This window comes from Staurois parvus, unplaced genomic scaffold, assembly GCF_062004578.1.
Source record: "Staurois parvus isolate SC_StPar_1 unplaced genomic scaffold, SC_StPar_1.0 ptg000334l, whole genome shotgun sequence".
Taxonomy (NCBI): domain Eukaryota; kingdom Metazoa; phylum Chordata; class Amphibia; order Anura; family Ranidae; genus Staurois; species Staurois parvus.
In genome coordinates, this window is record NW_028318130.1 from 9,200,273 (window position 1) to 9,214,124 (window position 13,852).

Consider the following 13,852-nt stretch of genomic DNA (forward strand, 5'->3'; position numbering starts at 1 on the left):
CAAAAGTAGTGCGTCTACTACTTTAGAAATCGGTGCAGCTCAAACCAAGTTGGAACTGCACCGATTTGGCCGCTGTAATTGTGGACAATTGGGTGCAACTTGGCATACGATTTGCAAGTTACCTGGCATGCAAATCGCATGCCAAATCGCACCCGATTTGACCGCAGGCTAAAGCTCAATGGTGCAGCTGTGCATGGTAGCCAGATTCTGAGTGTTCAAGCTTTAGTAAATCCCTGTGGTGTTACTCTTTAAAATATAGCTAGCTCTCACTGGCTATAAATGTGAGATTCCATGATGTATCTACGGAGAGGAGGTAAAAATCAATTCCAGGTGATAAAATCGATTCATGTTCAATACCTAAAGTAAACCTAAATCCAAAACCTTTGTAAGATTCAAATTCAGAGTAGGGAATAATTGAAATTGCTCTCAGGTGTTCACTTGCCATCAGTTTTCCTACTGAGAGATTTCCTGTCTCCTAGAAGTGAGGAAATATTTCCAAATGGGGAGGGGGGTTGGGAAATATCCTTTTAGACACAGTTTTCACCACAACAAGTAGCCTTATTGTAGGATTTTTGCTTTATTCATGTTCTGCTGACAGCTCAAGATTTAGTATTTTCCTTCCCTTTCAACCAATTTATATTCTGTTTTACCTGCCAAATGATTTTTGGTTTTGTACAGAATGTCTTATCGCCTTATGATTTTAGGACACCAGCACAGCTTGGTAGGTGGCATAGTTATTTCCTAGTTCAGCAACTTCATGATATCACTGCTCTGCCTCTAGTTGACCTATAAATCAGCATCATCATTGACGGTGGAGGAGCAACAAAACTGAACAAGGAATTAGTAAAATTGTATCATAAAATAGAGTGGATTTCAAGGATGAACAATGAAATGAAAAATCTGGCAAATTAGAAGGTTGGTTATATAAAAAAATAAATAATAATTCGGAAAACCACTGGTAGTGAATAAAAAAGAAAACATTTATATATTTTAAATCATATATTTAGCAGATTGCCAGGAGTTCTGCTTTAAACACTGGGCTATTCAATCCTGTTTAGCACCTGCTGGAAAATGTTCACCTGGATTTTAATTTATTTTTGCGGACATGTGCCTGCTGTTCCATGTACTTGTATGAAAATGTCTCCAGTTCTCTTTGTATTGCTTCCTTTGTGTGAAATCCCTGATGTTCCTGCCAGTCCCTCTTCCTATTAAAAACAGACTACACTAGGCATGAGAGCTGTGCTGGGAACTCTGTGTGCTCTCCTCCAATCATCAGACTTGTCCTGACACCCCCACCTGCACAGCCTTTTACTGGCAAGTTCTCTATAGTGCCGTTTCTGCTCCCCCAGATCTGTTCTCAGCTGCATAAGGAGCTTAGAGGGTATGTGATCTTTTTTTGTCATAAAAAAAAAAAAAAAAAAAAAAAAAAAAAAAAAAAAAAAAGAAGAAGTAGTTATTTTTTTAGATCTATAAAACAAATATATTTTTGCCTTTAATCTATTTTAAACTGAATGGGTTGTTTTACAAGGTTAGGGCTTACATATACTTTAACTGCTTCCCATCCACCCTATAGCAGAAGTATTGCTACAGGGCATCACGGGTGTGCAAAATCATGAATGCGCACACACACACACACACACACACACGATTTTGCATTTCCGGGTAGGGGGCACGCACTCCCTACATGCATGGCCATTCGCTATGCAAAACAGTGTGCTTACAGTGAAGCTCACAGACCCAGCCCCTAGTAAAACCACACACAGCTAACCCTTTGATTGCCCCACATGTTAATCCCTTCCTGCCCATTGCCATTAGTACAGTATCAGTGCTTTTTATTACCACTGATCACTGTATTGGTGTCATTGGGGATGTTAGTGACACCAAGTCAGTTCCCCTCAGTGTCAGAATGCCCGCCACAGTCCCGCTATAAGTCACTGATCGCCGCCAATACTAGTATAAAGAAAAACAAAATCCCAGTATATATATATATATATATATTTTTAGCAAAGACGTAGCAGAATACATTTTGGCCTAAATTTACGACAAAATTTGATTTTTTAAATTTTTTTTCTACTGGACATGTTACATCGCAAAAAGTCAAAATTGTTGTTTCTCAAAATTGTCAGTTTTTTTTTTTACTATAGTTAAAAGAAAAAAAAAAAAAAAAACGCACAGGTGATCTAATACCACTGAAAGAAAGCTCTATTCGTGGGGAAAAAAAAAAAAAGACATAAATTTAATTTGGGTGCAACGTTGCATGTCAGTTAAAGTAACAGCGCCGTAGTGCAGAAAAAAAAAAAAAAAGCCTGGTCAGGAAAGGGGGTAAATCATCTGGAGGGCAAGTGGTTAACTGCGCCTGCGTTGGGTAGGACTACTGAAATGTCGTCAATCACTCACCCAGGAATTTTGTGAGATGCTCCATTGGTTGAAGTTCCTGTTGCAACATTTCCTTGTTTGTCCACAGCAATCATTCCTCAAAAAAAGAAAAAAAAAAAAGTTTAAATATAGATATACCATAGATAATGAATAAACATGTTAATATTTGATGGACCTCCACAACTTTCTTACCAATAGTATCATGGCTGTGCACATCAACTGCTTTCTGAAGAGAAGGTGGTTTATCATTTTTAAATCCTTTCAAAGGCTTATAAGGACCACAACATGTGCTTGGGTCTGGCGTCACATTCTGTAAATCAAAAACAGCACACTTTTACAGTATGTGCCATTACTTCCAGACTTCTAGCATGTTTAAATACAGTATGTTAATAATTACATGGGCCTCAAATATATGTATTGTAAAATTATAGAACCAGTTTTCCTCCATTATTTTTATTATTTTCAAAAAATAGAATAGTATAAATGGAGTACAAAATAGCAAGAATAAAGAGTCAATAAAGGGCATACAAAAGAGTAGGTCTGAAATGAAATCTGAAAATCATAATTCAGACAAAGAAAATAGCAAGTGTCAAACATTCAACAAACATTGAACAATGGATCTGACAGGAATGTTTCAAAGGAAATGGATGGTATATGGTACAGTCTGGTATCAAAACGGGTATACAGAGCTTATAATCCTACACCCTCAGTTGATCCAGAGGAAGGCAAAAAACCCAGCAAAAGCATGAATCAAATTGCTCCTGCATGGTAAAAAAATTCCTTCCTGATATTCCCTGGATTGGAACTTTACCTATAAATGTTAGTATCCAGTTATATTCTGGATATCCAAGAAACAATCCAGGCCTTTTTTGAAGCAATCCACTGAGCTGGCCAGAACCAACTCTTGAGGGAGTCTGTTCCACATTTTCACAGCTCTCACTGTGAAGAAACCTTTCCGTATTTGGAGATTAAACTTCTTTTCCTCCAGACATAAAGAGTGACCCCTTGTGCTCTGTGATGACCTCAGGGTGAATAGCTCTACACCGAGTTCACTATATGAACCACTGATGTATTTATACATGTTGATCATATCCCCCCTTAATCTCCTCTTCTCAAGAAAGAATAAATTCAGTTCCTCTAATCTTTCCTCATAGCTGAGTTCCTCCATGCTTCTTATCAGTTTGGTTGCCCTTCTCTGTACTTTCTCCAGTTCCCCAATGTTCTTTTTGTGAATTGGTGCCCAAAACTGAACTGCATATTCCAGATGAGGTGTTACTAATGATTTGTACAGGAGTAGAATTAGTGGTGCACCAGAATGAAAATTCGGGTGCCGAACCTGAAAATTCTAAATGAATATTTTTTGGAAACAAATACACTTTAAAAAAACAAAAACAAAAAACAAACAAACAATATATACCCCAAATGTTTTGTAAAATATGTAAGAGGATGTTACGGCGAGTAAATAGATACCCAACATTCACGCTGTAAAATTGCACATGCTCGTGGAATGGGGTGAAACTGCGGTACTTAAAAATTTCCATGGGTGATGCTTTAAAAATTTCTACAGGTCAGCAGTGTAAAGTTACAGAGGAGGTCTAGTGCGATAATTATTGCTCTTGCTCCGATGTTCATGGAGATACCTCACATTGTGTGTGGTTTGAACACCATTTACATATGTGGGCATGGCCTACATATGCGTTCACCACTATGTGCAAGCACAGGGGGATGGGAGCACTTTAACCACTAGCCTACAGGGCACTTATACCCCCTTCCTGCCCAGGCCAATTTCCAGCTTTCAGCGCTGTTGCACTTTGAATGACAATTGCGTGGTCATGCAACACTGTACCCATATGAAATTTTTATCATTTTTTTGTGACAGAGCTTTATTTTGGTGGTATTTAATCACCTCTGGGTTTTTTATTTTTTCTTAAACAAACCAAAAACCACTGAAAATGTTGAAAAAAAAACGTTTTTTTTCTTAGTTTTTGTTATAAAATTTTGTAAATAAGTGATTTTTCTCCTTCACTGATGTGCGCTAATGAGGCTGCAGTGATGGGCACTGATAGGCTGCACTGATGGTGTCATGGAAATTTTGTATTACAGGTTGAACTTTAAATGTGTCATATATGAGTGTTATTCATATGTCTCTCGTGTGGCTTAATTAAAGCTCTGAAGGCTGCAATTAGGCCATGCGCATTTACAATGTATATATTACAGTACTCAGCTCAGTAATGGATGAGATGGCAGATCTGCGCTTATAGACCGGTGTGTATGCCACCACGGCATTCGATGCAAATGCCGCCGGTGGTAGGCCGTGGGCCTGTATTCACATATCAGCAGCATAGTACCACATGGACTTCATATGGGCAGGAGCCGGGCAGTGCGAACTCCGCATGTAGGCTCATGTATATCTTACAAGCCACTACCGACCTGAACTGTATCTGGTTGGATGTGTTTTAATAAAGATCGTATTGGGCCCATTCAGATACAGACTGGCACTGTTTAATCTAAGGGATGCTTGTACAGAGAGTGAACATACTACTAGGAGCTGATAGCATGTAAAGGATGGGAAGCTTGCTCTCCACAGAGAGCTTATGGGGGAGGGGAGGACTGGTTTAATTGGTTTTCAGTATAGATAAGAGGAAATGCTACACTTCAAACAGGATGTACATTCTCATGTATGGAAACCCCTATACATTGTTCTGTGAGAGGGGATTGACCTGACCCCCCTTGTGGGGGGGGGCGTGTGTGTGCTTTTAATAAAACAGGAGTCCGGGGTTAGAGCCGGACAGAGTGAATTCAACCTCCAACCTGAGAGTGTCATCTGATTATTCCTGGGTCACGGGAGCTCCATTTTCCCCACATATCAACAGAGCTAAACCAGTTGGAGGCGCAGGAATCGTGGAGTTTAGCTGCAGTCGCGGTAAGCGAAGTTCGCACAGCTTTATGGGGGATTGCTGCGCATCCAACTGCGGACACTCACGGTAAGGAGAAATTCGTTGAAAGCGAATTTCCAAGACAATGGACACTGATAGGTGGCACTGATGGGCACTGATGAGGAGGCACTGGTAGGTGGCACTGATGGGCACTGAAAGGCAGCACTCATATATGGCACTGATTGGCACTGTTAGGTGGCACTGACAGGCAGCACTGACGGGCACCGATAGGTGGCACTGAAAGGCAGTCAGATGGGCATGATATGAGGCATTGATGTGCACTGATAGGTGGCATGGATGAGCAATGACAGCTGGCACTGATGGACACTGATGATCAGTGCACATGTCCCCTCTGAGGGATGCAGATTACCAGCTCTCCTCTGCTCTCGAGCTGTCATCTTCAGCTCTTTCCGTTGATCGGTGATCCATTGTGTCCAAGGGACACAGCGCACTACCGATCGCCGCGCTGCATGCTCCTGGAGCCGCGCATGCACGGTTAGAATGGGAGGATGTCATAGGACGTCCTCCCAGAACGAGAGAACCGCCTTGCACCCGTCATTGTACTATATAGCGGGCAGGAGGCGGTTAAACTTTAAAAAAAAAAAAAAAATATTTAAAAAAATTGTAATCACTTTTATTCCTAACATAAAGGAATGCATGCATCCCTTGCGATAGAAATAATTAGTGACAGGTCCTCTTTGTGGGGAGATATGGGGTAAATAAGACCCCACATCTCTTCTCTGCAATGTAAAGCATTAGAAGAAAAAAAAAAAAAAAAAAAAAAAAAAAGGGCGCTGATCTAGTGCTTTAAGATAAATTTAAAAAAAAGTCCAGAACCGCTCCGGTCCTCCAAGGGCATAGAGATGTGTGGCAGCCATCTTTCTTTAACTCATCTTTCATTCATCTTTATGCCAAACACTGGGATCAATGGTTTCTTAGGTAAGACTGAACTACCGAGAGGCAACCGAGTGGCTTTGAGGGCCGGGGTTTTTTGGCACCAGTATCAGTGCTTTTTTTCATTTCAGCTGACAGCCGAAAGAAGTGTTTTCGGCCACCGGAATTTCAGTGCATCCCTAGGTAGAATGATATCTCTCTCTCTTGAGTCTATACCTCTTAATACAAGAAAGGATTTTGCTCCCTTTAGAAACCAGAGCTTGGCATTGCATGCCATTACTATTCTGGTCTCTCAGTGTTACAATACACCTACCATTCGATTTTTAGACTGATCATATCTTTGCGAGTGGGCAAACATTCAAAATCAGCAGGGGATCAAATACTTATTTCCTTTACTGTATATTTCTGCATCGTATATTTTGAGAAATCTGCATAGAGTTGGATGGCCGCATATTTCTCAGGCATCTGCGTGGATTTCTGATAGGCTAACATGAATTGCTCCTTGAGGTGGTAGAAATACTCATGAGAACATCTCTAGGGATGTTGTCAGGGAGATATGTTGGTTTAGATAAATGATGAATTCTATCCATCACCAGCTCGGATTCAGAAATAAAGGCAGTACAGTTCTCATAAGATCATGTGCATGTTGCTGTAGCTGTGCTGGTTGAATAGTCTCATAAATCCCACGAATCTTCACATTGTTTCTGCCTGACCTGTCCTCCAACTTAGCCTTTAGCCATGTTACCTCATCATCCTGTTCATTGTGTACATCTACTAATGTAATGTATGTGGATGCAAATTCACCCATCATCTGCTCTATATGATACACTCTCCCTCTCAACTCATTCACTTCAGCTTTAAAATTTTACATGCATGTCATTATATCGTTATGCAGAGAACTGCACAGCAAGACAAGCATGTCCTTTAGGGTTCTATTGGAGATGGGTTGGTTGCTGGTGGGGAAGAAGTTAATGGCATCCGCCAGCTCCCTGCTGTCATCCTGGGAGTTGTGGCCTGTGTTCACCTCTGATTCTGACTGTCAGACGGGGCTTAGATTAGCAGGGCTCCTGGAGAGTGGTGAAGAAGCCTCAGGAGATTGTGGCTGAGACCCTGGGGAGTTTCCTGCAGAAAGCGGGCTCAGAGAAGCCGTCGGAGTCGCTGGCTGGAGCCAGAGAGCGGCTGCCAGCACCATCTTGCTTCCAGCAGCAGTTGAGGAGAATCGTGTTCAGGGTCGCCTCGAGAAGATAGAATTCCCGGCTCTGAAGCGAAGCTGTAGGATCAAGCGGCCTTTCAGCAGCGCGGTAGCCACCCCCCATAGAGCCCGTTTACGTCTTAGAACATGCAGCCACAATCTGGTGGCCTTAAAAGAAAAAAATGATAGATCTTTCTTGTGAGATTTCCAAAATAAGCTCCTCAGACTTCCTTACCGTGAATGGAGCAGAGAGCAGAAAGCATGGAGAGGAGGATTTCCCTCCTCTCCATGTTGGTTAACCTCCAAGTAAAAAAGCAAGGTAAAATACAACTTGGCCAATCAATTCTTCCTATGAGAAGGATTTGCCATAGAGTGTCTGCAGAAGTCACAATTTACAAGTGTCAGACATAGTTGATCAGAGTCAGTTACAGTAAGACTGGGAACCAATCACCAATCATCCAGGACATTTTTAGACATTGGTAGACATAACCATTAATTTTTCATTACTTTTCCATCTCATGTTAAACAGAACTATGGTACTTATTCTTCAAGTTAGGTACCTGAGTGGCTGGTGTCTGATTTAATAGCTGTGAGAAGACAATATCCAGAGTATGCACACATTCAGATGACTTTGACATACCACAACATTAGAAAACTATGTTAATCAGATTAGAAATTTGCTTCCAATCTCCCATTTTCTCACCTGTCAGTGCAAAGATTAGCTAGGATAGTGGTCTTCGTCATAAAACATGCTTGTAGAAAGTTCAATTTATATTATTAATAAAGCAGAAAAGTATTTTTCTGCATCGGACCATGTTCTTATGACCAGTTACTGCCCAGTGTATAAGAATCTCTAAAACAAATAGGTGGGCACTTTCCCCTGTGTTTGACATTCATATTCAATGAGAAACTGACCAACTACGAATCTTACTCCTCATCCTAATAAAAATCTGCATTCATTTATAAAAAAAAAAAAAAAAAAAAAAAAAAAAAAAAAAAAGCACCATAAATGACAAAAGACTTTGTAAGCACAGTTTTCGTTTTTATGTGCAATATCATGCACAATAAAGCACCTACTGAAAAATCCCAACCTGGCCAACAAATAGCATCTTACAAATTTTTTCTGCTTCTCAACTGCAATAATTGTTTTAGGTCTGTTCTTCTATACATTTTCTTTACTTAACCAGTTCAGTTCTAGAGAAAAATTCTTTTTTTTAAGAGTTACTGTAACTAGGAGCTAAAAAAATATTGCTTTCACTGACATTTATGGCGGTATGTCATATGTGTGGTGACTGCGGTTTATACACCTGTGCAACCTGGGTGTGCGTTTGCACACGTATGCAGGGCAATTGGGGTTACAGCCATTTTTTTAATTTTAACAACGTTTTTATTTATTTATTTTTACTTGATTGCTATTACAAAGAGTTAATAAACCTCCATGCGATAGCATTGGGCAGGTGACAGGTACTCGTTCTGGAGACATTAGGGATCAATGTCTCCCCTGCCCTTCACAGCACCTAACTGATCAGCTTGATTAGATGTGTCTCCTGGTTGTACCGTCCAGGAAATGGGGGATATGAAACCTGAAGTGATGAAATAATCGTCACTTCCATTCTTTAAATGCGAGACTGAGGCATGAATTTGCTTCTGTCTCACATTGCTCTTCCCCCTAAAGCCAGTGGTTGTGGCCCTGGTCGCCTGGTAAGAGTGAGATAGCCCAATAATCATGGATGGAGGAGGAGGTGCTGGCTTGGGCTGTGGGGGGCACCGCACTGCTGGCTCTGCATACGATTGGCAGCTAGAGAGCCGCTATTGCATCACTTTTAAGCTGAGAGCTGACTGAAGAAAACTCGCACAAGCTGACGGCTACTACAAAAGCCATCAGCTTGTGATTGAAGGTTCACTATAAGGTTCGCTAAATAGAAGGGAAGATGGGAACACGTTCACAATTCAATAGGAACAGTAGTGGCTCATGCTGGATAGACATCATTTATTAATGCAAGAATGCAGCAGTAAGCACTAAAACATACTGGGGAGGGGGAGGCTTGGTGGGGTTCAATAAAAGGAGACCAACTCTCTTTTGGCGTACTGAGAGAAACCGGCTCAGACAAATTTTGCAAAAGTGTCTCACATGCATTCTAAAAAGTGGTGCAGCATGTGTCAAATTCAAGTACAAGCTCTAGACAGGTACCTGAATTTGGTGCATTTTGCACCACTTTTTAGAATACATGAGAAAAAAAAAAATCTTTGCAAAATCTGTCTGGGCCAGTCTTTATGAATTACAGAGTTTGTGCCCTAGCTTACCACCATTGTGTGCAGAGGTTCTATAGTTCCATGTGTAACTTAAGAGAATAAAAGATGCATATCGTGTTGTGAAGGACAGTGCGAGTTTGAAATCTTGATTTTTAAAATGTGAAGGCCCCAGAATGTTCCAGAGTGTCATTACAGCCTTCAAGCGGTCAAAGCAAAAAGAATTGAATCGGGGTAATCACGACGGAGAAGACAGGGATAGCAGTAGGGTCATGTAGGATAAGGTCACTGTACGAAAAAGATAGCCCAAGCTCACTCTCATAAGCAGTTTGTTCATTCCACCATATAAAAAGGTACATAACTGTTGCGTAATTAAGGAGCATCTTCACCAGATATCTACAAGAGTGCCAACCTGCTTTTGGATACTGTCAACATAGATTTGAGTTGGTTGGGGAGATTTAAAAGCAGTCTAAGGGGATCTGTACCAGCAAATGAGGTTGAAGTTCCTCTCTTGAACAGCACTAGCTATACATAGTTTGGGGATGAGAATAAAGAATTTCAATTTGGCATTTTCTGTAAGAGATGTATTCAATTCCTTACCCCATTTCCCTATGCAGTAGACATCGTGAGTCTGTATTTTATGTGGTACTGTTGTGGATATTTCCTGACAGACATACACTATATTGCCAAAAGTATTGGGACACCTGCCTTTACAAGAACATGAACTTTAATGGCATCCCAGTCTTAGTCCGTAGGTTTCAATATTGAGTTGGCCCACTTTTGCAGCTATAACACCTTCAACTCTTGTGGGAAAGCCGTCCACAAGGTTTTGGAGTGTGTCTATGGGAATGCTTCACCATTCTTCTAGAAGCACATTTGTGAGGTCAAGCACTGATGTCGTGCGAGAAGGACTGGCTCGCAGTCTGTGCTTCAATTCATCCCAAAGGAGTTCTACTGGGTTGAGGTCAGGACTCTGTGCAGGCCAGTCATGTTCCTTCACCCCAAACTCGCTCATCCATGTCTTTATGGACCTTGCTGTGTGCAGTCATGCTGGAACAGAAAGAGGCCATTCCCAAACTGTTCCCACAAAGTTGGCAGCATGAAATTGTCCAAAATGTCTTGGTATGCTGACGCCTTAAAGCGGTTCTAAAGGCTAAAGGTTTTTTACCTTCATGCATTCTATTCATGAAGGTAATAAACCTTCTGTGTGCAGCGGTGCCCCCAGCCCCCTCAATACCTTAGCCCCATCGTGATCCATTGATGTGCACAACAGCCTCGGCTGTCCCAGGTCTCTGCCTTCTCATTGGCTGAGATAGCAAGCGGGAGACTGTCAATCATGGCCAGTCAGCCAATGAGAGAGAGAGGGCAGGGCCAAGCCATGGCTCCGTGTGTGAATGGATGCCCCCATAGCAAGCTGCTTGCTATGGGGGTATCCGACAGGAGGAGCTAGGAGAGCCTGTAAGGGACCCAAGAAGAGGAGAATCCAGGCTGCTCTGTACAAAACCACTCCACAGAGCAGGTAAGTATAACAGATTTGTTATTGCACAGCAAAAACAAAAATGAACCTTTAGAATCACTTTAAGAGTATACTTCGGTGGAACTAAGGGGCCAAGCCCAACCCTGAAAAACAACCCCACACTATAATCCCCCCCTCCACTAAAACTTTATACTTGGCACAATGCAGTCAGGCAAGTACCATTTACCTGGCAACTGCCAAAACCAGACATGTCCATCGGATTGCCAGACAAAGAAGCATGATTTGTCACTCAAGAGAACAGGTCTCCACTGCTCTAGAGCCCAGTGGCAGCGTGCTTTACACCACTGCATCTGACGACTTGCATTGCACTTGGTGATGTAAGGCTTGGATGCAGCTGCTCGGCCATGGAAACCCATTCTATGAAGCTTTCTACGCACTGTTGTGCTAATCTGAAGGCCACGCGACATTTGGGGGTCTTTAGCTATTGACTCTGCAGACAGTTAGCAACTTCTGCGCTCTGTAAGGCTCCAGCATGCGCTGACCCCGTTCTGTCATTGTACTTAGCCTACTGCTTCGTGGCTGAGTTGCTGTTCCCAGTTGCTTCCACTTTGCTATAATACCACTAACAGTTGACTGAGGAAAATTTTGTAGCAAGGAAATATCATGGGTGGACTTATTGCACAGGTGGCAACCTATCACGGTACCATGCTTGTATTCACTGAGATCCTGAGAGCAACCCATTCTTTCCCAAAATGTCTGTAGAAGCAGTCTGCATGCCTAGGTGCTTGATTTTATGCACATATGGCCATGAAGGTGATTGAAATACCTGAATCCAATTTGTTTTGGAGGGGTGTCCCAATAATTGTGGCAATATAGTGTGTGTGTTCAAAAGGGAGTGGGTGTTCGGTGTAATTGTTTATGATGGGAGATGGTTTTGACAAGGTGAGTAAGCTGCAATTACTGGAGTAGTGCACTCCTGGGTGGATTTTCTGGTTGGAATAAATGGGAAAAGTGTGAACAGTACTTCACTGCAGACTGAGAGAGGTAAGAGCATAGAAAGATGTGTTTCAGAATGCATTGATTCGCATGATATGTAAAATAACACTGGATTCTATTGTGGCCGTTCAAATGTATGTGGTGCACCTGCAGTACGAATTTAAAAAGAGTCCTGTGCGTTTTCTGAGATGTGTAGTGCGGGTCTGGTTCAAATTACAGGCTCACTGACTTAAATGGGAACGCTTGAACACAATTTGAGCCTTGCCAATTCGCATCAGAACTGCATCTAAATCGCACCTTAACCACTGAACAACTTATTTGGTAATTCGCACTGAAAACGGACCTGAAATACGCACCGCACATGTGTGAACCCAGGCTAAAATAGGAGTGAGAGGGCCATAATAAGGGGAAGTTGGATAGTGGTTATAGCCTCTGTTCTTATTTTTTGAGGGTTAAAAGGATAAGTTCACCTTTTGGACAAAAATAATAAATGCACATTTTTTTTTTTGCAGGTAAGCATGGAAAGCATTTTCCAGGGCCTGGAAAGCATTACACCAGTAGATCGCTGATGCCATGCAGGTCTCCTGCAGACCTGTCAGAATATCTGCTTGCCATGCAAGGATGTACGGACAAGCAGATATTCTGACAGGAAACTTGAATGAACTACCACGGCGCTCCACAGAACCGTGGTAATTGATTGAAAACTACAAGCCCACAGCCACTAAGGCTGTTGGGACTTGCAGTTCATGCATTCATGGAAGTCCATGAATGAATGATGCAGCCATGTGGGTGGAGCCCCATACAGCTGTGCAGTTTTCAAATCTGACAGATCGTAAGAGGAGACTTCTCCCCATATTATCTGTCAGAGGGAGGAGCAGCAGTGCGGCTGCACCAATGGGAACATGTTACATGTTCCACCCTAAAAACGGGTGGAACATGTAACATGTTCCCAAAGGTGAACTTATCCTTTAAGCAAGGGATTTCAATAAACGTAACAGGTACATGGCTGAATCAAGAAAATGTCTGTTTATGATACACTAGACTTTACCGTACGAAAGTTTGGTTGGCAGTGCTGTTCAAGCCATCCTGAATAAATGGATAGTGATCTGTTGGTTGTTAAGTCTTCACATGCAAAGCCCATACTCTCCGCAAACAAGGATGCTGAAATCAATATAATGCACAAGTTACTGTCTGGTTTTAATTGCCATTATCTTGCTATTTTTCTTACTAAAAAAAAAAAAGTATTTTTTAAAACTACCAGTTAGCAAAATTAAACTCAAAATGTCCTTTAAAATATCCTTTATTGTCCTTTATTGAGCAACAAAAAGTGTCTTCTAAAATCACTGCAAACCTCGGTCAAATTTTATAATGATCAGAAGAATCCCATTAGAAAATGCAATTACTATTCAACTCTTCCTAGAGGTACTGGTTGAAATATCACTGAACATCTGTAATATGCTCTTCTAGAACTGCACTTGTCTGATATGCTTTATTTTTCAAATAAATTTAAGCATAAGCACAAAAGTGGAACTAAACGTGGAAAAAGCCTATTAGGCCATTAGCCAAGAAGCTCTACTTCTTGTTTCTTGAAGATTCATTTTCTTTTTGCAAGTCTTTTAATAACAACACAAATCCTTTGAAATTGTTTCCTAGATTGTAAGCTCCAAGGAACAGGGCCCTCCTATCCCTCTTGTATTGAACTGTATTGTTGCTGTATTGTCTCCTGTTATA

At 41.5% G+C, this 13,852-nt stretch overlaps 1 protein-coding gene across 1 annotated transcript in view; it reads right to left on the minus strand.

Moving 5' to 3' along the window:
• AGA (aspartylglucosaminidase) overlaps window positions 1-13,852 on the minus strand; it is a 48,617-nt gene that overhangs the window by 16,237 nt on the left and 18,528 nt on the right. Inside the window, exons 4-6 of the mRNA XM_089684065.1 lie at window positions 13,170-13,282; window positions 2,569-2,686; window positions 2,398-2,473 (exon numbers count right to left, since the gene is read on the minus strand). Coding sequence (XP_089540191.1) covers window positions 2,398-2,473; window positions 2,569-2,686; window positions 13,170-13,282 — 307 coding nt within the window. The remainder of the gene's footprint in view (window positions 1-2,397; window positions 2,474-2,568; window positions 2,687-13,169; window positions 13,283-13,852) is intronic.